General features: G+C 49.5%; 1 protein-coding gene across 2 annotated transcripts; it reads right to left on the reverse strand.

Annotated features, from left to right (window-relative positions):
- Positions 1–1,122: 1,122 nt before the first annotated feature.
- PPP2R2D (protein phosphatase 2 regulatory subunit Bdelta) lies at positions 1,123–23,445 on the reverse strand. Of its 2 annotated transcripts, XM_032116390.1 has the most exons (10): positions 23,399–23,445; positions 23,076–23,171; positions 12,821–12,918; positions 10,461–10,626; positions 9,297–9,409; positions 7,200–7,377; positions 5,885–6,049; positions 4,267–4,436; positions 4,096–4,187; positions 1,123–3,133 (listed from the first exon to the last, which is right to left on the reverse strand). In XM_032116390.1, exons 1-10 carry the CDS (start codon positions 23,403–23,405, stop codon positions 2,854–2,856), a joined length of 1,365 nt encoding a protein of 454 aa, XP_031972281.1. In that variant the 5' UTR covers positions 23,406–23,445; the 3' UTR covers positions 1,123–2,853. The 2 variants fall into 2 exon arrangements, with proteins under 2 accessions (XP_031972281.1, XP_031972282.1); XM_032116391.1 differs by lacking the exons at positions 9,297–9,409; positions 10,461–10,626; positions 12,821–12,918; positions 23,399–23,445 and having other exon boundaries at positions 23,076–23,152.
- Positions 23,446–26,248: the final 2,803 nt, after the last annotated feature.

Here is a 26,248-nt window from a genome sequence, read left to right on the forward strand (position 1 = left end):
GGAATTGAGAAGTTTCCATAGAAACAGCATCAAACAAACCTCAGCAGGCCCTGGACAACCTGCACTCACTGCTCACACACATAGGGCTGTGATGCTCCTGAGGAGCTGAAAACCATGGAATTGTTGAGGCTGGAAAAGCTGAGCCCATCAAGCCCAACCTTTCCCAGCACTGCCCAGGCCACCACTGCCCCACGTCCCCAAGTGCCACATCCACAGGGCTTTGGGATCCCTCCAGGGATGGGGACTCCACCGCTGCCCCGGGCAGCTGTGCCAGGGCTGGGCAGCCTTTTCAGGAAGGAATTTTTCCGGATTTCCAATCCAAACCCTGCCCCTGAGGCTGGAGCCAGAACCCCCCAGCGCTCCAGTGCTGCTTCCATTTCCTGTGGGACTGAGAGCAGCAGATCGCTGCTGAGCAAAGTGGGCTTTGGTTGGAGATGGGATTAAACTACGCTGTCCCTTTTTCACTGCCACTGTCCCCCAGCTCCCTCCTTCCGGCTCACGCCCCTGGGGCTGTGCTGGCTCCTGCTCAGGCACAGTGAGGGCACAGAGGTACTGAAAAGTTCCATGCTCACTCATTCCTCACTGACGTTGGTTTTAATTAGAATTTCATGGCATGATTATCACGGAGGGGCTGAGCCCACATCCTTGACCTTCTGTGGGTGGGACTGCCCAAAGCCATGGGGCAGAAACACAATCCCAGAAGGATTTAGGTTGGGAGGGACCTTAAAGCCCCTCCAGTTCCACCCCTTGCCATGGGGGGTACAGCCTTTCACTAGACCAGGGTGCTCCACTAGGCAGCAGTTTTATCAAACTTGACACTAAAATCCAGTTTTAGATAAAATGAAAAGGATAAAAATTCCATGAGAATAGCCAAAAACTAATTGAAAGTGGTACAAGCAAGCAGGGCTATAGAATAGGAGATTCCATCATATCCTTTTTACTGATATTCCACTTATATGTGCTGAAAGAATAGATCCACACCAGCCAGCCCTGCTGTGTCCTGGAGCAGGGCAGCAGCTCTGGCCACTCCAACCATCCCAACTGGAAACACTTCCCCCTGGCTTGGCCCATCCAGCCACCTCCCTCCCCCACAGAAGGAAATGTCAAAACACAGGGAGCACGGCCAGGTAAACATTTAAAATTTATTAAACTTTTTGGTCAAAAGAACTGAACAATTATGTACAACCCCACGGATCAGCTCGAGCGGGCGTTGGGAATGCGGTCGGATCAACGCTTCAGCGACCCCCCAGTTCCACATCTCCAGCGTTCCAAAGTGTCACAACCAATGTACAGCATAGGACTGGCTGAACGGAACCTTTCCTGGGAGAACCTCAGGGTCTGTCCTTCCCACCTTCCGGGGACCCAGCGGCTCGGGGGGCGGTACCGGGAGGGGTGGGACGGCCACGGATTGCTCTTGGGACTGGAACACGCCTTTGTTCCAGGGAAACGGAGTGTAACCACACTTGGGACTTGCTGGGGGAAAGCTTGGGGCTCTGGGAAGGAATTCCCAGGCTGCAGGCACATGGCAGAGTGCAGCCTCTGGCTGCTGGGGGCTGCTGGACGTGCCCGCAGCTCCAGGGCCCTTTGGCCCCGGGCTCATCCGGGGGAAGGGGATGTGATTTAGGCCTCTTTGGAAGAAAAAAAAAAAAACCAACAAAAAACCAGTACCTAAGGCTTAAAACAAGTGAGCAAGAGAGCTCCAGCAGCCGCTGTCCCGCCAGCTCGGGCTCGGCGTGGCCCTCCCTGGGCAGCCCAGCCCGGCTGTGCCGCGGCACAGCCCGGAGTGGCTCTGGAGCTGCAGTGGGAAATACAAGATACTACGCCAAATATTTAAAATAAAACTGTTCCCTTCGTGACAAATACTAAAAAGGTTAAAAACCATAATGCACGTCAGGTCTGTCTCTGGCTGAGGGTGAGATGCACCAGAGAAGCTGCATTTTTATCCTCAAAGCAGAGAAGGTGTTGACGTTTCGGTTCCCTCCGTGCAAGGCCGACACTTGGTTAAGGCTGTGGATGTTTCTAGGACCCTTTCCATCTCCTACTTGGCACACACAGAGCCTTTGACAACAAATCCAGTGCAACTCCAACTCTATGACAATGCCATGGAAACTCTAAATTTAGAATCTGAAATACTACACAAAAAAGTTTGTATTAGTCTGCCAAAACTCGGTGTTTTGGGGCAAACTCTGTCAGAGGTACCACCAGAACTGTTCTGCACCAGCTCAAGACATGCAATACAAAAAGAAGACTGAATACATCCCTCCAGCTCTAAGAACGCGTTTGAGAGGCTGTTATTTATTAAGTGGTTTCCACCGAAGGTGTGGTTATAGGTACAGTTGGTGAGTAAATAGCCATGGACGCCTGCCTAGACCCCACCTCAAGCCCTGCCGCCGTGCTCCGAGGGCAGACCCTGGCCCCAGGCCCGAGGAGGAATGTACAGGCATCAAGCACGAGAAATGTTCTGAAAGGCCCAAATATTACAGCAGAGAGCGCGCGAGAGAGAAATTACACTTTTATGACAACTTTTCTTCTCAGGTGTTAAATTTTTTGGTCTATAAACTGGAAAGGAAGGCTCAGACATCAATAAATACATTTGTTTTGAGTGTTGGCCTCATTGAGCACTGTCCACCAATTCTGCCTCGGAGGGTCCTCCCCAAAAGCCGCGTGGACGCTCCCACCCCACCGAAGGCAGAACCATGCCAGGAACTCAAAGCCAGGCCAGATGCTCTCCGATAGCTCAAGGGAAGTAAGTGCATCAATGTTCCTCACTGACAGGACAACAAGGCCTTCTGTTACAGATAAACAACTGAGCTGAACTATGCGAGACGAGACTCTGTCCGCAGGCAGCCATCCTTAGTTAATCTTTTCCTGGAATAAATACAAGTTATTGGTGGCAGCTACAGCGATGATGTTCTCCGAGGGGTGCCATGCTGTGTGCAGAATCTTCTTGTTGAAGTCCAGACTGTCAACGGTAATTTCGTCCTTCTTCCTCTTCCCAGTTGTGCACACTTTGCGTGGCTTTAGGATGGCACGAGGTTTGCTGCTCTCCCGGGACGCCTCCAGGGTGACGTCCCGGTGCGTGTTCCGCTCAAACGTCCGGAAGAAGTTGTTGTAAGATCCAGTCATGATTGTACTGGTTCAAGGAAAAAGGCAGATCTTGTTAGAAATAAAATCCATCCCCTCCTCTCTCTCACACCTGTCAGACCACGTTCGTGGCATTCCATGGCATTCATCTCCTCTCCTCTGGACACCTGCTCAATTCCTCTGGGACTTCAGCACTGCTTCCACTGCACCCCTTCTCTTTTAGCAGGCGTTCCCCAGTCTCCCCTCCTGCCACTGGCGCTCAGCTGCAGTTACACTTTGTTCATCTGAACGTGAGCAAAGCAGGTTTTCCTGGTGTTCCTCTACCCCTTTGTCCCATGTCAACGGAAGTCACAGACTGGTGTGGGTGGGAAGGGACCCCAAAGCCCACCCAGTGCCAGCCCTGCCATGGCAGGGACACCTCCCACTGTCCCAGCCCCAATGTCCAGCCTGGCCTTCGACTTCCAGGGATCCAGGGGCAGCCACAGCTTCTCTGTGCCAGGGCCTTCCCACCCTCCCAGGGAACAGTTCCTTCCCAATATCCCATCTATCCCAGCCCTCTGGCAGTGGGAAGCCATTCCCCCTTGCCCTGGCACTCTAAGCCCCTTGTTAATAGTCTCTCTTCATGTTTCTTGTTGGCCTCTTCAGGTGCTGTAAGGCCACACTTAGGCCACCCTGGAGCTTCTCCTCTCCAGGCTGAACACTCCCAGCTCTCCCAGCTGTTCCTCCCAGCAGAGCTGCTCCATCCCTCTGACATTTGGAGCCTCCTCTGGCCTGCCTCCAGCAGCTCCAGGTCCTTCCTGTGCTGGGCCCCAGCTCTGAGCACAGGGGCAGGGATAGCCCTGGCAATCTTGTCTGTGTAAACTGCCTGCTCCAGTGGCATTTCTGGGTTTCTGCCCTCTGTGACTTGGAGCTGTTTGCACCCTCCCGTTCACAGCACCCAGCTGGGGCCCTCTCCAGGCTGGACCCCAAGCTCCTGGTGCCGAGGCACCCCGAGCCCCCTCAGCCCCTCACCTGTCAGGGCTGTTCCAGCAGCACTCGAACTTGTCGAAGATGCAGTCGTTCTCATAGAGGGAGCACAGCTTGCTGCGCAGGTACTCGTGCACCTGGGGACAGGACACGCGTTGGACACGCACACGGGGCACAGGGACACAAGGGACAGCTCGGGACACGCCAGTGCCCTACCTGGTAGGTCTCCACGGGCCTCTTCTCCATGTTGAGGTCCCACACCTTGACAGACAGGTAGTCTCTTGTCATCATGTATCGCCCGTTGTGGCTGAATTTCACATCAGATATCGAGGATATTATTTCTGAAAAAAATGATCTGCTGCTAGGATCTTCAGGTTCCTCAAAAACTGCAGAGAGAACACACAGTTCCACGTGAAACCAACGCCAGCTCTTACAGCTTCCAATGTTTGCAGTATTGGAAAATTTTAAATCAATTGATTAGTTTCCTTTTGAAGAAAGTTGCTGTTAGACACTTTTCAGAAATAATCTTTTTTAGCAATGTGGTGTTCTAGGTCATCAGATTGCCAGATGTCCATCTCCAACATTTAACTGGAGCACAGCACCAGCAAACCACAACTCACAGGTCTTGGGGATCAACCAGAGCAACAACAGCAGTGGGTACTGTAACCATCACACCTGATTGACACATCACACACAACAGGAGCAGATGCAAACAGCAGGACCCAAACACGAGGACACCACTGCACAATGTACTTTTCTTTAGATCTGAACCACAGCTGTACTAAACAACCTACTGACATGTGAGCAGCTACATTTGCAACACAATTTGTGTGATTTTAGAGAGCAGATCAGCAGATGTGTTGTTTAAATCCACAAGGCAACCTCTGAAATCAGAGATTCCTGACCCAGGCTACCCAGATCTTGTTCATTTTTGACAGACCCCTTATAGCAGGACGTGATTCAGTCACAACCAGTTAAAAATAAAGTGCTTTTAAGTGATTTAATGCAACACTGAACCAGGTCAGTGGGGTGGCCTCACATTCATCACTTCCCATTGCCCAAATATTTCCTTCTAGCACCAAGAAACCCCTCTGTGCACTGCAGGAAGCTGGCCTGGCAGTGTCAGTGTGGCAAGCACCCCCCAGGGCTGGGCACACTGCTAAAGCACAGCTCTGCCAGCAAGGAACACGTGGCTGTGTGCAAGGCCTGGGCAGGATCCTCATGGCTCCACAGCAAAGCTTTCCTTCCTCACCTGCTCGTGCTTTGGTGGCTCAGCAGCCTAAGGAGCAGCCAGCCTGAACCACTGGAATCTTCTAGGGCATATTCCTAAGGATTCATCCTTTCCTAGCAGCTGCACTGGTCACAGGGGACAGAATTCTGGCAGCATGTGCCCAGCTTCCAATGCACAGAGATGACAGAGCTGCCCTGAACTGGCACATGATGAGCAGATACCTTGAGAGGCACCAGGCCTGAGTGTGGCCAGCAGACAGGTCTCACTGGTGCCCAGAGCACTCGTTCCCATCACTTTGTGAGGCAAGAATGGGCCAACAGGAGCGGTCAGGTGGTGCCTCACGCTACCCTCGTGCCCAGTGCTGGTCTAGAAGAAGACAACTGAGATGTCCCCAGCACTCCCAGCACGGCCCTGTCGCTCCTCAGGGAGGGCGGGTCCCACACGCACGGAGCAGCACAGCTGGAGGGCAGGACGGAGGGCAGGACGGAGGGAAGGACGGAGGGCAGGACGGAGGGACGGACGGAGGGCAGGACGGAGGGCAGGACGGAGGGCAGGACGGAGGGCAGGACGGAGGGCAGGACGGAGGGACGGAAGGGCACTCACACTTGGAGTGCTGGTCGCACAGCGCTGACGAGCGCATGTCGCACAGGCGGATGGTGCCCTTGCTGCTGCTGTACACGAACGTGTTGCACTGGTGCGGGTGGAACTCGGCCGCCGTGATCACCTCGGTCAGCTCCTCCATGTTGGCCGGCTTGATGTCCACGATGTCTGCCGCAGCTGGTCAAGGCCTGCAACGCTGCGCACTCGAGCCCCTCTGGCAGCTCATCGGGGACAGAGCTTAAAAACGCCAGGGAGGAAACTGGGGCAAGAGCTTCCTTTCCATCGCGTGCAAGGTACACAAAGTGGGGGAGAGCCTGGGGAAGTCTGGAGTTGACAGGTCACAGAAACCCAGAATGGTCTGGGTTGGAAGGGACCAGATTTCTCCCAGCCCCAATGTCCAGCCTGGCCTTGGGCACTGCCAGGGATCCAGGGGCAGCCCCAGCTGCTCTGGGCACCCTGTGCCAGCGCCTGCCCACCCTCCCAGGGAACAATTCCTTCCCAAAATCCCATCCAGCCCTGCCCTCTGACAAGAGGGAAGCCATTCCCCCTTGGCCTGTCATTACATGCTCTTTTAAAGAGTCTCTCCAGCTCTCTCCATCTCAAATCTACAGATGCTGGGCAATTTCAGACTCCCAGAGGGAAAGAATATCCCACAAGTAAGTCCAGCAAGTCTCCACAAGCCTCCTTCTCAATGCTTCCTACTGCACACCAAATAAACCTCATCTCTTTACCTAAAGCTTTTGAAAAACCTGACCTAAAACTTTAGAAAATCACCTATTCTGGAGTCAGTACCACAACTTTTATTTTACTGCAAATTTATCAATGTAAAACACATTGCTAGTTCTGGATGCACAGGTTTGCAAAAAGATCTGAAAAGTACTTCTGCAGTTAATGATATCACTTGACATGAAAAAATATTGAGATTTGGTTTCAAAAGAAGTGTCACTTGGTTAAGAGACCACAGACTTTGGAAGAAGCACCCACAGTAACAAAGGACCTACTGTTCATATCCAACAACTCTTATTTTTAAGTTGACTGAACTCCACAAATTAGGGACGCTCCCACAATTCCTCAACTTCTCCTTAGAAATCAAACTTTCTCTGATACTTCTACTGACGGTTTTCCGCTGGAGGCATGCTTGCCCTCAGGAACGACTGAACATCCCAAAGCCTGCTTTCACTGCATTACACCTCCAGACTTCAAAATCCTCTTTTAATCCCTGGATTCAAACTCCCACTCTAATTAGTAACATTAAAGTGATTCTGTTAAACACAGGCAGCTGAGCTGCACCCGCTGTGCAGAGGGCACAAAAGGATACTGAAGCTCCTGTTGGTGACTTCCAGGTGCCAGAGGTTGATGCGGAGGTCGTCTGCAGACAGGTACGTGGCGTAGTCGCTGTTGACGGAGATGGAGTTGATGTGGTAGGTGTGGGCGTTGGCGAAGGTCCTGCGCGGGCTCGCCTCCACCATCAGGTCCATGGGCTTCAGCGTTGGCACCTGAACGGACACAGAGCTGGGCACAAGCTCCCTGCTGACCCACCACACACCACCCAGGCACAGAGCTGGGTTAGGAAAGACCCTCCACATTGAGTCCATTCCCTGGGCATTCTTGAGGCCACCACTATCCCCTCCTCCACCCCACGAATCCAGCCTGTCCAGATCCCCCGGCAGAGCTTCCTGCCCTCCAGCAGATCCACATCCCACTCACCTTCCATCCTCTGTGAACTCGGAGGCTGCCCTCGATCTCCTCATCCAGATCATCAATAAAGACCTTAAACAAAACTGGCGCCAACACTGAGCCCTGAACCCCACAGGTGGTTTAATGGCAATTAATTAATTGCACTGCACAGACTTCTGTATTGATTCGGTGACTAAACACTTCTGAAGTCCACTGAGCATGAAAAATACTGAAAGAGTGCATGGATGCTGACTCTGGACACTGCCAACAGAAAACCTCCCCTGTCAAAGCCAGCCCTTGGTGCCTCACTCAGCAGCACATGGGCTGTTTGTAATGACTTCCAAAGGTTATAGAAACAAGCCCTTAGAAATGCCCCAGATCTCAGACGGGTGCTCAGGAAACTGGTGAGAACAGTCTCCAAGAAAATTCCCAAATTGTTCATGAACAGTCAGCAGGAATTCAGGCACACCTGGATGTCCTGCTCCCACAAGCAGCTGAGCTCAGCAGTGCCCAGGATAACCTGTCTTCCTGGAACAGGGACTGATTCATCCCAGAGCTCCCTAACTGCTCTCCCGGTTTGTATCTCCCAGTCTGTTTACATCCAACCAACAACTACAATTAATCCACTACTTTTTATCAGGCACTGTCCTATCTCACCAGAGTGCTCCCAGCCTGGCTGTGGCAGCACAGACGCACTAATGGGAAAGATCAGGAATGGGACTTGGAAATGCCACAGTCTCTGTGTAAAGTGCTGCTTCTCCTCCATGGCCACTTCCCCATGAACATGGGCATTGTGTATCTGTAACAAAACCTGCCAACAAAGCCCCAAAGCCCCAGGTACACTCTGGCTCTCCAAACCCTGAGCACTTTAACACATGGAGGTGCCTCCAGGTGAGGCTTTTCCTCTTGCCAGCTCTTGTTCAGACCTGGCTCATCCATCAACCCTTCTCCCAGGCTGCAGTGCCTGCCAGGGCTGCAGCCCAGCCCACCCTCCCTGTCCCAGAGCAGCAGCAAGTGCAGGGGACTGACTGCTCCCCTCATGCAGGACAGTGCCTTCAGGAGCCCAAGGTGCTCCTCCAGTGCTCCAGCTCGTGCCTGCTCTCACCAACTCCCTGGCTGCTCCAGCAGTGGATAGCCTTTCCCAACACATTACATACACCCAAAGCTTCTGTTCAATGTTCAACTTCAGCCAAAGCAAGACAAAGCCCCAAGAAACGCCCCCAGATGAAATCCCTGCAATGGAGGGGTGGCTCTGAGAGCAGTGAGAGCCTCAGTTCTGTTCCTGCTGATGGTGAACAACATTACAACCTCAGGAAAAACCCCAAGCCCACGTTTCATCTCTTGGGCTCCTGCTCTGAATGATCCCAAGTTTGGAGCACTACCCCTACCACTACAGGATGATGTCCAAGACTATTCCAGTGCACATTAGGTTATCCAAATGCTTGGATTTGCCTCCAACAAACACACCTTTGCCCAGCCACAGAATACCCTGTTCCAATTTTTGAGTCATCCTCTTAGAAACACAATATTGTAATGACTGAAGTTTCCCTCAAGCTTTCCAGAGGAACTTTTTTTAATAGTTTTTATATGTAGGAAAATGAAGTGTCTCCATTTTTTCTGAAAGTTTTCAATGACCCTGACCCAAACACCATTTTTGATTAGCACATTTCAGTTTGGTAGCACAAAGGTAGAGAAGAGCATGCAGAAAGATACACGAAGTCAAAGAGCAGAGACGTACCCGTAGTTCTGTTACTCGGAAAGGCTCCCTAAGTCTTCCATCTTCGTCTTTTAAATTATAACCTTCGGCTCTTTTATCCCTTTCACTTATTTTCCATAGTTTAATAGTTTTATCTAAAACCAAAAATTCACATGCTTGAGAATGAACTGAATACAAAATCAAATCACTAAATATGGACTCAGCAGAGTGAACGTGAGTGACCTGTCTGGGTTTCCACTGCTTGCAGCAGAAGGATCGTTATGGAGTTCTTTACTGACAATGTGAAGAGCAGTTTGAATAAAATCCCAATTTGTGCCTGAGCAGTAAGGCCCTGTGCCTCCCACTCACCCAAATGCCACTGCCGGGGGGGAGTTTCACACACCAATTACCCAAATTCCCCACTAAACCCTGTACGATTACCTGAATTATATTAACAGACCACTGCTAGGGACCAAACCCAACAAACACATGAACTCCTTGCACTAACTGGCCTAAAGGAAACCAGGTTTGTCCCGGGTACCTGCTCAGAGCCAACCAAAGGTAGAGATCAGCATTTGCCCCACGGTTTAGGGCTCCAAAGGAATGCACTTCCCAGGTGTTACCAGGGAAGCGTTCCAAGTGCAGCCAGGGAGCGCACACTTGGATCACCCAAGAGTGAGATCCCCGGCTAACTGGCGCCAAACCTCTCCTCCCCAAACTCCTGCAGAGCATTTAAGATGACACAGTTTAAGGGATGCTTTATTAGGACTTCTATCAGAGGAAATTATTTTAATTGCACAGACCAGCAGACAGAAATCACTCCTGCTTTTAAAATTTCATCATGACCTCCCAAAGTGATCCAAACTGTTAGGAATAAGTGTATTCCCCTGATAATAAGAGCCAGTTTTTTCCATAGAATAGTTTAGGTTGGAAAGTACCTTTAAGACACAAGTCCAACTGCTCCCACTAACCCATGTCCCCAGTTCTTCAGTTTCATTTACAGATGCTCCATGATGCACCAAAACTAAACAGATCCAATATTCACACAGCCCTCACACCCAACATTACAATCAAAACATATTCTGCATGTAATTAGAGAAGACATTAAAATAACACCAAAACATGTCAGAAAAAAACCCCAAGTGTAAAACAGGTGAGACAATATTCCAATGACAAAGTTCCTTCTGCAAAAGAAAGGGCCCTTACCATTTGTAGACAGCAGGAAGTGAGCAGCATTCTGTTGTGGTAACCACCTAATTTTATTAATTTTTTCCTCAATTTCTAGACTTTTCAAGTAGTCAAACTCAGGCTCGTGACTCTGGAAGGTACTGTAAACATTGTATTCTCCCCGAGAGAGAGGACGGCTTTTAGTCTGCAAGAAAACAGAGCATTTCCTGAGGCTGATGTCACCAGGTCCCTCAGAAATGGCCCATACAAATCAATGACTAGAAATTGTCAATCAGAATAGCAGCTTTCACAACAGGTCTTGGATTTTACATCTTCACTCTGTGATACTGTACCCAGTTTAGCATCAATACAGCGCACACAGCCTTCCTCTTTAAAAATGTAGCTTTATATATAAATATCTGTGCACCCTTCAGGCTTTGCTATCCTCGTGTGCTGGGTGTGGGAGCAAGGAACAGAGAGCAAAGTCCCAAGGTTCCCCAGATTTGCATTATCAGATTTGAGGCAACTTGTTATCAGGCTTTCCAAGTCAGTCAGTGTTAGTGGTTCGTGCTGCAGAACAGCCCCAGGGGCACCGTTTGCCCTGCAGTGTCTCACGGCTGTGGAGCTTCCATACTCTCAGTTAACTCTGAGACTTTACATGATTTTACTCCCTACATGTCATTGACTTGTAAGAATTTTGGGCAGGATCCTTTCACCTGACCCCATCCAGAAGTTCCCTGCACTCGGAGTGAGCTGCCTTGGCACTGGTGCTTCCCCTCTCTACTCACACATTTGGCTGGAGTAATTGGCTGCTTGCACGTGAAGTCAAGTCATATGAGCCCAGGGCATGATTTAGGGCATTCCAGGGTGCCTTCCCAAATCCAAGTGTCTGAGGAACTGTATAACCACCCTATATTGTCACTGATCTAGTTAATCTAGCCTTAAATCCAAACTGGGTAAAAAATGTGGTTATTAGATTTTAAGGCTCCAGTATTACACACTTATTTTAGATTCTTTCCCGCAGTTTTGCACATGAAAAAAGAAATGTCCCTCATTCCCAACTCTTCCCTCAGTTTCCATGTGTTCCCAAGGAGACAGCTGAATATTCCTGTGTGAATAGTCTGACTTGGGGTTTGTTTTTCCCCACCCTCTGAGGAAGTGCCGTCACAGGTGGGTTTTGCCTTAGGGAACAACTGAGAGCCAACCCATAATAGTCCGCCTCCACGTCAGGCAAGTCCGAGATCCTGAGAAGCTTGGGATGCTCCTGAGGCACTTCTGACCTTATCTCTGGGCCTTAGTTAAGTCTCTGGTCACCCTGAGTAAAAGATGAATGAGCCCGGAGCTGTCTGGGGGCAGCCGGGTAACATTTCAGCAGTGCTGGCACCTCTCTGCTCCAGAGCCTCCCAGTACCACCAGTGGGGCACCTGTGGGACAGGGGACTGGGAACAGCAGCACGGTGAGGAGAAATGCAAAATGCTGGCCAGGTGTTCCTGAACAGAGCATCATCTGAGCCCCACAAGGAGAGCAGAGGGTTCTGCTGAGAAATCCCACAGCACCTGAAGAGCTGTAATATTCATGCACAGACAAGCTGAATTAAAATTCCATGATCAATTCTGGTATTTCTGATCCAGGAGAGTGCTCAAACCCTCAAATTCCCCTCAGCTCCTTGAAGGACAGGATAAGCAGACACTTTGGTGAGAACTGCCATGTGGAATACTGACTTTTTAAAGAACACAATCCCGGATTCCTCCCAGACATGACAATTAGTTTTCAGCACTTGGTGCATGTTTCCCATCCCCAATGCTGCTCGGGGTATCCCAGCTCAGAGATGTGGCTCAGGACGAACACACAGGAACATTACAGCACTGTCACACAGCTGATGTCCACGAAGAGGAGCTGTGGAAGTGCAGGAGGGACAGTGCTCCCACACTCCTGATGGGAAATGCTCAAGTGCTTCCAGAGAAGTGGCTGTTTCCACTGGTTTTGAGTCCTCAAACAATTTTTAACCACCTTATCCTATTGTCCTTGCAGCTTATTTTCTGAACTTCTTTTACATTCTCTCCCAAAGCATTGTGGTTTATCTCAGATCAGCCTGACCCAGTGGAAAAATTCAGGAGAATGTCCAAATTCTGCAAAGCGACACTGAGCACACCAGGTACATATAAAGAGCTCACTTGGATTTTGGGGACCTTTTTTTTTGGAAGGAGGGAGGGAAACCCTCACCAGACCAACTTACCAAGTGCAGCACAAGGCAGATGTTTAGAAATTTGGCTAACTTGGGGTTTTCTGAGAAAAATCTCCATTTAAACCATTTAAACTCAGGGCATGAACAGATGAAGTGAGACTGTGCAACACAAGAACAGTGTAGTAACAACACTTTTGTTTTTCGAGTCACTGACCTCTTGTTCCCTTTGAAATATAACCACTCTGCCACCTTTGTCTCCTGTTGCAAGAAGATCACCAGTGTAATTAAATTCAACTGTTGAAATTATATCAGCTGTAAAGAGAACAGAAATAAACCAGCACTGTAATGTGGAAAGCAAATCAAGGAGTTCCAAGACTTGAGCACAAAAAAAGCATTACAACTTGCATTAATGCAATGACACAATTCTTCATTTACATCCCCAAATGCAGCCATGTTTCAAAGCCTAACACAATTTTACTGACAAGATAAAACACTTATTCATTCCTCAGTGCAGGCTTTGGGGGCCTTCAGTCACCAGAGGCACACCAGCTTAGGAACCCAAGGTGTCTGTGCTGCCTGTGGGCAGGAAAGCTGCAGTGCCCACGGGAATACCCCCGCTCTGAGCTTCCCCCCTGGGGATCCCACCCCACTGTGTGCATCCTGCCAGGTGTGGTGTTCCCGTGGAGCAGCGTGCCCTGATCCAGGTGAGGCTGAGGCACACCTGCCTTTCCCAAGCTGAGCACTCAGGGAGTTACTTCAGGAGCCCAGAACAGGCAGCTCCCCTCGGCCAAAGGGGAAAAATGGAAATAAAATTCTTCCAGCTGAGCTTCTTGAATCAGCTCCATGCAGAAGCACCAGCAAGGACAGAGGAAAGCAGGAGAGCAAAGGAAAAGCCCTCAGGACCCACAGATCAGTGCCTCAGTGCCCTTGGGGGTGTTCATCCCCCAGTGCAGCCTCACTCCCGCTGGGCAATAAAGAACTAATTGCCACTGAACAAGCCCCAGCCAAGGGGTGCTGAGATAAGGAGCTGGAGATGTCTGTCCAGGGGCTGGGGCAGATGGTAACAAACACAACAAAGCACTCAGCAAACACTGCTCCTGCTGGGCCTGCTCACATCAAATATTGCATTTATGATGCAGATAGCAAAATTCTGAGGTTTGAAGTGTATGGTATCAATTAGCTCCAGAGTGTGCAATTGGAGACTCCCTGGAAGCTCCTTTCCTGTATTGATTTTCATGTGCTATCTTTGAAATTCCTTTCAATAACACCCCACTCTCACAAGGAAGATTATTAGAAACCCTAACCAGTTTTCTCAACAGAAATTCCTTTTTCATCTTTTATCAATGATGCCCTTAAAAGTTTTTTCCTAGTATGTAGAGATAATGATTTACTGTCTTGGATTAAAAAAATAATTATTTAGAACAACTAAATAAATGAGTAAATACCATTTTTCTACAGATTTATGCCAGCCTTCAGTATCACATTACTAACCAGCTTTTGGACACATCCAGTTTTATAGTCACCTTTCTTTAAAGGGAATTACCAGTCAATTACCAGTTAATATCAATTATACACAGGGATTTTAGAAGACATCCTGGAAAAGTAGCAAACCACAAAAAAGAAACAAACTGAGAAGGTAAGCAATCAGTGAAGTGACTTCACAGAGCAATTTTATGACATTTTCAATGCTCAGATATGAAGAAGCCCTTGAGTTATGAAAGTTTATTAGTAGCAAAACTAATATTCCACTACCACCACCATCTGCAAGCCCTTCTAGCAAGGACCCCTTTTACCCTTGGAGACTCAGTAACCATCCTAGCAGGAATAAATGCCTCCATAACACATGCAATTCTTTCCAAGTCACAAAAACTACTTTTCCATTTTGTTTCAGGAAGCAAAAAAGTTATTATTAGCGTCTCCCATCTTCTACTGGAGTATTCACACAATTATTTGCTCAAAATAATCTGTGTATCACTTCTGTTTCCCAAAAATGCCCAAACCAGCTGCTGAGACAGCCATTATTCCCCAGCAGTGCTATCCAGACAAACACTCTTGGGTGGAATCACATCAAAACACAGACACTACCCAAATTCCATGGCTTGAAACAAAAAGTGCAGGGATAGGAGGGTAAAAAACATGCACTGAAATAGTCTGCCACCAAACATTGCTTAGGGAAGAGGGAATTGGAAGGGCACAGCAGGACAAAAACAGAGAAGCTTCCTTCAAATATTTTCTAAGTAACAAACTTTGGAATATGAGCAATCACCTGTTTCAAGAGCACTGCACCTGTTTTATACATAAATGTATTAATTATAAAGTTTTCCCTATAAGCATGTTTAATTGAAGCAGATCAATCCCCCAAATCATTCCACCCACTATCCTCAGCACTCTACCATCTCAAAGCAGGTGAAATAAAAAAAAAAATTACAAGACTCCAAGTAAAGCACAGAATGAATTCCAAACCATCCCTGTTCTGCTCAACACTTCACCCACCTACATTTGCTCTTCACTTCAAGTCAGCTTAAAACTTTTAGGAAAGAACAAAGCAAACCTCTGCAGATTCTTCATCATCACATTAACCCTGGGATTTCTAAGCTTTTTTATTAGATGTTGTAACTCCTCCCTAGGCATACAAGCACCAGTCTTACTCCCCTGCCTTAGTTTCAGCCTTTTCTCCATGCCAGCAGAGTAACTCCCAATGGAATGTGAGAAAGGGTGAGCAAAACCAAACCAGTGTGATATTTGCTCATGGACAGCATCCCACAGCTCTCTTCTCAGGTACTGCTTTTCTAGAATCAGGGGTTTGTCCAACTGTCCCTCCAGTTCCGTTCCTGTGGGGCTGGGACCTGCTCTGCAAGCATCCATGTAAATCCTTCTCCTGTAACCAGGGAGGGCAGCAATCCCTGGGACTTCACAGTAAGATACGAGGCTGGCATATTTCTTTCCAGACATGAAAAATTCATGTTTAGCCTCACTTCTGGAAATGAGTTCCAACTTGGTTACACTGCATCCAGAGGAGAAACTCTGAGTTGTTTTCACAGCTGGTGAATTAAAAGGATTAAAAGGATTGCTGGCAACTCCACTGTGATTCTGTAGCATCCCCAAATTTAAGAGCACTGAGCACTCCCATGGGTAGGAAACACCACCCCAACACATCAGAGGCCACAAATACCCAGCTCTACAGTAATGTGGTGGAGCCCATTCCCTGACTCGGGACAGCCCTGTAAGCCCTGACAGATGTCAAAGTTCAGTTTGAGTGCTCTGAGCCTTTCACCATCACTGCCAAGTGTGAAGCTCCCTACAAACAACTCCTGCCAGAATTCTGGGAAGCCTCCAGAGCCTTCTGGGCAAGTTCTGCTGGGAGTGAAGGGGGCTGGGGTGGCAGAGACCAGCTTTTGTTAGGATTTGGAGATGACAGCAAGCTTATACCTGCAAACTAACTTAATCCCCCCAGGATTCATCCTGGGTATTTCTGACACCGGTATCAACGCCCGGGCTCTCCACTGAAGTAATGGAGAATGCAAAGAGATCCACAACATCTACATCAGGTGCCTAAAATTAGCTCCTGTGAACTTTTCCTCTCTAAGCTGGCTGTGCATTGCTGCTCTGGTTAAAACCCAAACCTGAAAACATGGAGTTACTTGATGCCTCATGCAGGAGAGAAGGAATTTGCAGCTGCAGCTCACGCTCAGGACCAACACTAACGAGACATGGTCAGCACCAGCACCTCTCTCATCCTCCTGAGCTGCTCAGAACCTTCTGTCACAAACCCACTCCTCAAACTTGTGGTGAACAAGGAACCAAACACTCACATCTCTCCAACAGCACCTAAAAACGAGGCTGCTCTAGCTTCCAGGGAATTTTAACTTAGAATTTTCCAAGTATGTAATGGATAGTGTACCACTTCAGCACCCAGCCTGAACAATGCCTGCCTTCAAACCTGGCTCCTGTCGTGCTCCCCAGAGAGGAGTCTGAATGCACAGCCCCATTTTCCATGACCCATCCTGGGACCAAAGCAGGAACTGCAGTAAGGCCCAGGGAACTGTCTGCAGAGGCTCTGCTTTGAGAGGAAATGGCTGGATTGGCCTGCAGGCGGAAGGCTGGCACAGACTGTCAGTGGGAACTGGGCACAGAGGGAGTATTCCTGGGCCTACGATCAAGCTCAAAGGTGACACACCTTTCTCTCCAACACTGTTATCCTACAAAGCTGAAATTATCCTGTGGCTGGACAAAGCTGTGGGAGAGGTCTCCCACAGTGGATGGGAAGCAAGCAGTGTGTGCAGAAGGGATCAGTGCAGGTTATGTGCTCCTAAGTCAACTCAGAAAGCAGACACTGGGATCTCCCTGGAATGTTGTGCTGAATGGTGTGACATGACATCAGAAGGAACACAACTCTCTTTGCAGCAGGCAGGGACAACAGACCATTCTGAGGGACCACAGGTGACAAACGTGGGCAGTGGACAACAGCAAGGAACCGTGGCTTCAGAGCGACTCAGGAAAGATTCCTCAAATGAAAAATATAATAGGAGCAACTAAGATCAGTGAAAAAAACAGAGAGCCCCTTTAGAGGGAAGAGATTACCAAAGAAAATGAAGCAACTTACAGACCAACACCTGCTAAAGAGCAAATCACAGAAAAAAATGTTTAAAACCCAAAATCCTATTGGAGCATAACAAGTTCCAGACCCACAGGGCCTCAGAACTGCTTTGTCACTGATGGGCAGTAATTGCACTTCCCAAACATTCCCACGGATATGCAGCTGCACGGGAAGGTTCTGGGGTGGGCAGAGGGAAGCAGGGGTGTGAAGTCCGACAGTTCTCAGTTGGGATGGCTGCAGGTACCACACCAGGCAAGCGCAGGGAGCTGCCGGCAGCACCCTGCTCCCAGCAGACCCTTCCCCACCCTCCCCGTGCTGGCAGGCAGGCAGTGCTGCAATTGCAGCCACTGCAGGATTCTGAGTCCAGCACTCACTTCCACCCCTCAGCCTTCCCCCATCCCTGTACATTCACTGACTTGTTTCTAGGTGAAGGAAGGCTGTCCCCTTCAGCTGCCAGAACAGCCAGTGGAACAGAGAGGGTCACTCTGCAGCAGGGAAGGACCGACTACTGATGCTGTCAGTGCTCCTAAAATGCTGTTTCTTAACAGCTGATAGAAATCACAATCGTACTGAAACACGAGCCAAACTTTACAGCTGCCAATAACCACCTGACAGTATACATCTACATACAAGTTACTCAAAATCACCTATTTTTAAGAATATGCCTCCTTATATACTCAGTTTTTATATTTTCACTTTCAGGGTTTCTTTGAAGAGTTAACGCAGGAGTGATGTGTACCAGAAATCAGGAGAATAAACCCAAGGGGTATAGTTTTGCCCAGACCAAACCCCTCCCAGCTTACACCGCTAAACACTCTGCCAATCTAACATATCCATAAAGTCTAACAATTTTTTTATGCCCTAATACTCAAATCACTTGTAAAACGGCTTGAACTGCCTTTAGGCACCTGGCAGGGTTTAACTTAGTCCAAAATAACTCTGCTTTTGGGACTAATTTAAATCCTTGAGGAGATTTAAGGGAAAGCACGCGCAGGGCACCGGCCAGCCGGGAAGCAGAAGCTGTTTGAGGTCAGTGCTGCTGCTGACAGGCCATGGCAAACTCCAAACATCTTGTTTGGAGTTCTGTGGGAAAGCCTGCCAGCTCCTGTGTGTCCTGGATGCCTGGAGCTGAGCCACTTGGCTGCTGGAGGCGCGCTCAGGCCGCTCTGCTGGCAGCGCTGAAGCAGGGTGCACAGGCAGCAGCACCCGGTGCCACCCTGCTCCCACCCTGCTCCGGCCTGCCCAGCACCCCCAGCCAACCCCCAGGGGTGGCACAGCACCTCAGAGTTCCGGCTCATGACACACAATGAGTGCCATTCCCTCACTGAGCTGAATTTGTGTTTTCTTGTCAATGGAACCAGACTGTGACTTGATACTGAAGTCCTCTGAACTGTATCCTAAAAAAGCTGTCTTCTCTGGGCTTGGAGTGCGTGGAGCTGTCTGCACGTGTCAGTGCAAAGAAAGCAAGACCAGCATAAAGGGAGCATGGCACGAAAAGGGAGCAGCAAAGCCAGAGCTCAGTTACACAGATGTGTTCCCCTCCTGCCTGCAGAGCTTGCCCTGCCTTCCCTACAAGCCATGAGAATCACGGAGGCTGTTTCTAAGATTCGTGACATAATCCAGGATTCTTTGTGCAAATCTACTGCCTCAGTATTATTTTTTAACCTTTGGAAGACTAATTCCAATAAGCTTTCTCCTACTAGAAGTGTATTTAATTAATTCATGCTATTGTTAGTTTTTTCTAAGTAGCTCACTGTGATGGTTTTGGGTGTACTTCTATTAGGAGTTCATAAAAGTCTTAACATGATAAGAAAATAAAATTTTCCTTACACTTGAAGCTTTCACACCTCCCTCTCCTTTAAAAAAATACTGGGTTTTGTCATTTTTCATTAAGCTTTTCCCTCTACACCCAGCCTGCCCTTCTGCAGGGACAAATCCAGTGGGTCCCACTGCTCACACTTGCACTAATTCCTGTATTCCCACTACTCCAATTGCTTTGTTTTGTAAATTCCCACATACAACTCTGCAACTGATACTCACTGCTTACTCAAACTCTTCACCATTCATAAACCACATCTTACCAAAGCTTCATATTCCATCAAAATACAATGATGGAATCCCAGCCTGGTTTGGATTGGAAGGGACCTTAAAGCCCATCCAGGGACATGGGCAGGGACACCTCCCACTGTCCCAGGCTGTTCCAACCTGGCCTTGGACACTTCCAGGGATGGGGGCAGCCACAGCTTCTCTGGGCAACCCTAAGGTTTCAGGGAGGGCAAAGAGGCATCTGCAGTCCTGCTCACGGCAAAGCACTGGCTTTCAAGGAAAAAACCCAGCCCAAAACTCAGCTTACAGCCCACCTTCTGCCCCACTGCAGCGCAAGTGTCACCTCCAGGCACAACCAGTGATTTACAGTGACAGCAAACAGCACACATGGCTCTGTAGTCATCAGTTCCCTATTTTCCAGTTCTTCCAGAAAAAAGACAATATTAAAGCTTAAAGCTACCAACCAGCTCTGCAACTCCTTTCATGCAACTGAACCAGATGTCAGAGCTGCACCTCTACTGCTGGAGTTTTTTTAAAAGCACAGAATCATGCCAAAATTTCCTTAAGAACAGTGAGAATAGGCCAAGTGAGTTCCTGAACCACACAAGAATGTTTTAAACCACTGATCTGTAAAGGTAACTTAATACTAAGAACATTTCTAAATCACTTGGAGCTGCACTTTCAAACAGGTACAGGATTACAAGCTAATATTTTTTTATTAGATTGTGGTTGTCTTTGCTCCTTGTGTTCTGCTTCCTGGCAAAGTGGTGAGGTGTCTGACCCAGCACCTAACAGGCAGCAAAAGCAGGAGGAGAGTTGGCTGAAGTGATGGTAACAAGGGATCCCTCAGTTTGTCAGGGCAGTCAATCAACACCAGTCACTATCTGGAGAATTTAAAAAAAAAAAAGTTTATTTCTTGGATCATTCACTGGACATACAGAACTGCACCCAGAAGTGGTCATGGATTAGATGCAGATCATTTGGCCCATGGGAATTTGGGCCTATCTGTACATTATTTAATAAACAGATTTATATTTTACTTGCCCCCCCCCCCAAAAAAAGCCTCCCAAAACAGGACAATTTTGAACATGCAGAACAAATTCAATACTGAAATCATGGAAGTGATAAAGTCTCTGGCAGCATTTGTATTCTCTATTTAGAAAGGTCTTTCTACAAAAAAAGCAACCCAAGAATTACAAGTTCCATGGGCAATCAGTGCAAGTTTTGGAGTCACATGGTTAACACTAACAACAAAATTACATCACAATCTTTAATTAGCTTTGTTTTTAAATGACGATTGTTGCCATCCCCACTATTAAATCTTTCAATCTCTGTTCTATCCTCCAGTCCTCTTCCTTGAATCCAACTAAACTTTCCCATTCTAGAAAAGTCATATCCAATCCTTTACAAAATCCATATTCAATAAGTGATGGATTATCCTGGTCTTTCAGAAATGGTCAGACTGAACAGTGCCCTCCTCTTTCGTGACACAGAGCCTGTCGAGAGGTCACGGATTACTCACTGAGGAAAGGCAGTGCACAGACAAGACAAAGAGGAGACAGTGATTTTTCTGTATTAATGACCCAGTTAGGAAAATCCAGCTGCCAATCTACTACAGCCACTTATCACAGTGCTTGTGTTAAAGCCAGACACCTGAGGAACAACTATGGAATATAAAATGTATGTTAGAACTGAACTGTAAAAGAAAGGATTTACTGGCAAAGGTGCCTGGCTGAGCAGTTTCAACTCCTGAATATACCTCTAAGAAAATTCAGCAAAACACTCCGCATGGAATAGGTGGGACAGCAACTTCATGGTGTCCTCTTCCTCTAGAGAGCTGATTTTTCACTGAACAGACCAAAAATTGAAAGCAGTAGCAAATTTCCACTATTGCAAAAACTTACGTGCAATTCGAAGGCTTTTTCAAGGCAACAGCTGCCCATCAAGCAGGTTTAGATGTGCAGTTTGGTAAGAGAGGATTTAAAAGATGGTAACGGGTAAGTATGTCCCTAACTGAGGCCCAAAATCTAGCAATGTATTTGTACTCTTACTGATGAATTAAACTGGGGCAATTATTAGCAAATAAACAGTGTATTTTACATATTTAATTCCAGTTTCAAGGCAAAATGTTACAGGAGGAAAAAGGCCATAAATCAAAATAAAACCAAAAAGTCACAAAGCCTGTAAATAGTTCTGGTATTCCCATAGGAAAATGAAACTTTAGTGGTAGTTTTGCAAAACCAGGCACTGAATGATTCCTAGAACTTTCCTGCTCTGCACAAATCCACACTGCTCAGGAATTACCTGGGAAGCAAGGTGCCCCCAGGACCATATCCTTCACACATGGAGAACTGACTTTTAGTCACACAGGTGACAGACCCAAGGAAAAAGAACCATGTGAAAAACATAAAAGCTACTTATATTTTTACAAGAATTCTGAGAACTTCAGAGCAAGCTACAAAATATATAGAGGGGGGGAAAAGGAAGAAAACAACTGAGTGAGTCTAGTTTCTCTAGCAGTTTTCCAGTCTATCCCTCCCATGGCCATTATTTTAAATGGAATGCCAAACAAGTGGCATGAAAATGAAAACACTGTCAGCACAATTTCCCCATAGCAGGCAGCAAGGAAAAATATTTACTGCATTCAGTTAAAAAAAAAAAAATCCCAAACCCAAGCTGAGCACACACGGCGCTGCAAGTCAATTCACACTTCAGAAGGGAGCGTTGCCAGCCCAGTTAGAACATAGGAAATTTAGGGGCAAAAAAAGAACTTTCTCATCAGAGTCAAGCAAAACTCCACCCTGGTTCTGCACACTACAGAAAACACTTTTCCCAGTTAAAACATTTCTCGTTTTCTACTCCGTCCAAAACACGCCGCGCTTGGAAAGTTTCAGAGAAATGTGAAGGTGTGCCCTTTTTTCCCTGCTTAATATCCCTATTTATAGCTCCCAAACGTTAACAAGTGGGAATCAAATCTCTCCACAGCTGCAGGAACCCTTTAAACTGCACTTTTCATGCAGCACAAATGACAGAGCTGCACTCTCTGTGCGTCAGAGCGAAACTTGACAAGCCTGACAGACTCCACTGGTGTTTCTTTTTTTCCTCTCCCTGTATTGTATCACTGTTGTTACCCTTTATCCCAAGCCCAGAACTGGAGACAGTTATCCTAAGCCCAGAACTGTACCCAGTTCTGGGCTCCTCAGGACAAGGAAGTCAAGCAGCTACTGGAGAGGGTCCAGCAGAGGCCACAGAGATGATTTTGGGACTGGAGCATCTCTGAGATGAGGAGAGACTGTGGGAGCTGGGCCTGGTCAGTCTGCAGAAGGGAAGCTGAGAGGGGATCCCATCAATCCATACAAATATCCTCAAGGGCTGTCAGAGGATGGTGCCAGACTCTGTTCAGCGGTGCCAGAGACAGGACAAGGAGCAACGGCCAGAAACTAAACCACAGCAAGTTCCAGCCCCACATGAGAAAAAACTTCTTTCCATGGAGGGGCAGAGCCCTGGAACAGCTGCCCAGGGAGGGGCTGGAGTCTCCCTCTCCAGAGACATCCCAAACCCTCCTGGACACGTTCCTGTGTCACCTGCTCCAGGTGACCCTGCCTGGGCAGCGCCCTGAACTGGGTGATCTCCAGAGGTCCCTTCCAACCCCAGCTATTCTGGGATTCGCGCTAAAGACCTGAAGAAAAGCGCCGTGACTGGTCTGTGATGCTCTACGGGTGGGAGCTCGCTTAGTCATGGCACACACCCCCCGGCACGGCCAGGGATGCTGCGGAGCTGCCCCTCGGCCGCCCGGGAGGGCTCAGCGTGTCGGGGCTCCCCTCACCTTCCGCCACGTCCTCGTCGATCGCCCCCTTCACCTGCAAGAAGCTCCACTGCACCTCGTTGCTGCCGCCGCCGTCGCCTCCAGCTCTCGCCACTCCTGCAGAGGGAGAAAGGGCGGTGAGAGAGGCAGTGAGAGAGGAGACCCCGCGCCGACCCCCGGCTCGGACCCCTCGGGGCCGCCGCGCTCCCGCATCACCCTCCGGTGCCGCCCGGCGCGGCCCGGCCTGCGGCCGGCTCCCGCGGCCACACGGAGCCGGCCCGCGGCCCATCCCGGCGCGAACGCGGAGCCGAGCGCGGAGCCGAGGGCGGAGCGCGGACACCGACCTGCCATAGCGGGGGGAGCCGCGGGAGCGGGGCCGGGAGCGGGGCCGGGAGCGGGACGGAGCCGCCCGGAGCCGCGGGAGGGTTCGCGGTTTCAAAATGGCGCCCATTGCCGGGCGGCCCGGCCGTGACGTCACCGCCGGCTCCCCTCAGGGAGGGCGGGCCGGGCAGCGAGCGGGGCGGTGATGCCGGCACCATCGCGGCACCATCGCGGCACCATCCCGGCACCTTCCCGGCGCTGTCCTGGCGGGATGCGGGGCGTGCAGGGCAGCGGCAGCGGGAGGATGAGCATGAGAAGGAGGAAGAAGTGGTGGTCTTGGTGGTGCGGCTGCGGAGGCGCTCCCCAGGCGGCAGCAGGGGCTCCACACGCGCCGCTCCAAACGCGGCTTTACGTGAAGGGACGGGGCGGGACCGCCACAGCGGGGAGATAACGCTGTGCCTCCCGATGTATTTTTTATTTCTGCCCGCTCCCTGAAGGGTTAATTGTGATGAGGGGAAAAAAATAAATAAATAAAGAAGAACGTGCTTCTGACTCGTTTGCGCCCTCAGCGAGCGCCAGAGCCGGGTGAGGGGAGGGAGGGTAGCGGGGGCTCAGGGGGGTCAGCGCTGCTCTGGGGCAGATTTATCACAGAATCACAGAGTCACTGAGATTGGAAAAGACCTCCAGGATCATCGAGTCCAAGCTGTGCCCCATCCCCACCTTGTCCCCAGCCCAGAGCTCTGAGTGCCATCTCCGGGCCTTCCTGGGACACCTCCAGGGATGGGCACTCCAGACCTCCCTGGGCAGCCCCTGCCGAGGCCCGAGCACCCGGTCAGTGAAGGCGCTCTCTGAGATCCGCTCTGACTCTCGTGCCTCAGCCCGAGCCCGTGCCGGGTCCCCTCGCTGCGGGAGGCGGATCTGGGATCCAGCCCCGAGCCGGGACGGTGCGCGGGGGCTGTGCCTGGCGGGGTGTGGAGCACGGGGCCGGGACGGCATCAGGGCACACGGCCGGGGGCGATCCCTCAGGAGCCGCGCTCCTGGCACCTGCACCTGGGGTGCAGCTGTTTAACCCCGGGCGCAGGCACTGCCTCTTTCCTGCCTCGGAAACTGAATATTCCTGGTGCTGTGTTGAGTTTGGCCCCTTACACCAACTGCTTCTTTTCCAAGCACGGATACTGGAAGTTCTGAAGATGCAGTTTCTGCCCCTAAGTCTGAAAGAGCAGAAAGAAATCAAAATGAATTCTCTGTTTGCCCCCAAATCCCCGTGTTGATGTATTCCTGATCTCTAAGTCCCTCAGAAAGTGGTACAGCTTAATGAACTTTAAAGCCCAACTGCTTCTAGGGAAGGCCTAAGTGCTTGGAAAGGTAACAGGTCTGCATTGTCCCGTCTCAATCTGAAGTGGTGTCCTGAATCCTCTTGGTTGTAAAAAATGCAAGGAAAGTGGCTGATGAACAGACATGGTTAATTGTGATCTTGAACACAGATGAGTGAAGAACATCCTCTTACTGAGTAAAAGTCTTGTTAGGGACAAGTAAAGCTCTCTGCTGGGAGTCTTTATGTTACAGAATGGAATTTTACCTGGAAGTTCCTCGGGATTTTCCTGTGGAAGGACTGAAGTCTGTCACTTGCCTGAGTTCAGGATGGTTCCTCTCAGAGACATTTCTGCTCTGGGCTTGCAGCCTTTTCTTGATAATTTAGATACAGAAATGTGTTTGACTCAAGATTTCCATATTTAATCTCTTGGTATGACATCTGTGCCCATTTATGAATTCATTACTTGATTTGTGTTTATTCCTTATGCTGTGTGTTGTGTATCAAGTGTTTAAATTAAATAATTTTTTACTTAGTCTCTTGGCTGTCTCCTCTGTAGCTATAGGAGGGTCATCTTTAAGGGCAAAGAATGTCTTTAAACCCTGCCCTCTGGCAGTGGGAAGTCCTTCCCCCTTGTCCTGGCACTCCAGGCTCTTGTAAATCGTCTTTCTCCATGTTTCTTGTTGGCCCATTCAGGCCCTGTGAGGCCACAGTGAGGTCACCCCAAAGCTTCTCCTCTCCAGGCTGAGCACTCCCAGCTCTCCCAGCCTTCCCTCCCAGCAGAGCTGCTCCATCCCTCTGCTCATTTGGTGCCTGGCTCCAGCAGCTCCAGGTCCTTCCTGTGCTGGGCCAGGGCTGGGGCAGCTCTGCAGGTGGGGGCTCACCTGGGCACAGGGGCAGAATTCCCCCTCTCCTGCTGCCCACGCTGGGGGACGGGGGCGGTTCTGGGGTGGGAGTGCTGAGAAAGCTTTCCCTGGAGTGTTGGGAAAGCTTTCCCTGCTCAGCGCTGGGAGCGTGGGGGGGCCCAGGGAGAGGGTGTTGCACAAGCCGGGGAACGGGGGTGGGTCTGGTGCTTTTGTAGAATTCCCAGAACTAAGGCACAGGGTGTCAGCAGCGGCTGTTCCCCGTTCAGTGGGTCACTGCTGTGCACTCACAAGAAGGTGACGTTCTGCCCTTGCCACACTAAGCAAGAAAAGCTCCTGAGAGCAAAGTTTCCATATGTGCTCTGGAAATAGGATCGTGCCGGGCCAGCTGCTCCATGCCCCCCACCTATGCTGTGGGAGGTGCTGCCAGAGCCACAGCTGTTGTTCCTCAGCCTGTTTTCCATCCTCTGGTTAGGACTAACAGAGCCCTGAGCTCTGCCAGGGGGCTCTCGCTGCTACTGCTCTGAAAACAGAGGGTGCTGGAAGGGTAATTTTAAAAAACACAGGTCAAGCCGTGGAAAGAGTGTTTATCCTAAAGGGAAGTATGGCTAGTGGGGACACGGAGTCAGATTTCATTAATAGATAAGCACCACATGCATATCACATGCTAATTGACATCAAAAGTGATTATTCTTACG

This window comes from Corvus moneduloides, chromosome 8, assembly GCF_009650955.1.
Source record: "Corvus moneduloides isolate bCorMon1 chromosome 8, bCorMon1.pri, whole genome shotgun sequence".
NCBI classification, from domain to species: domain Eukaryota; kingdom Metazoa; phylum Chordata; class Aves; order Passeriformes; family Corvidae; genus Corvus; species Corvus moneduloides.

What these genes read in the sequence shown, in the direction of transcription:
- PPP2R2D (XM_032116390.1), bottom strand. An exon ending in TATTTCAAAGGGAACAAGAG is followed by an intron (nt 10,627 to 12,820) that starts GTCAGTGACTCG and finishes GTTTTCTTGCAG; the next exon opens with ACTAAAAGCCGTCCTCTCTC. An exon ending in TGCTGGAACAGCCCTGACAG is followed by an intron (nt 3,134 to 4,095) that starts GTGAGGGGCTGA and finishes TCCTTGAACCAG; the next exon opens with TACAATCATGACTGGATCTT.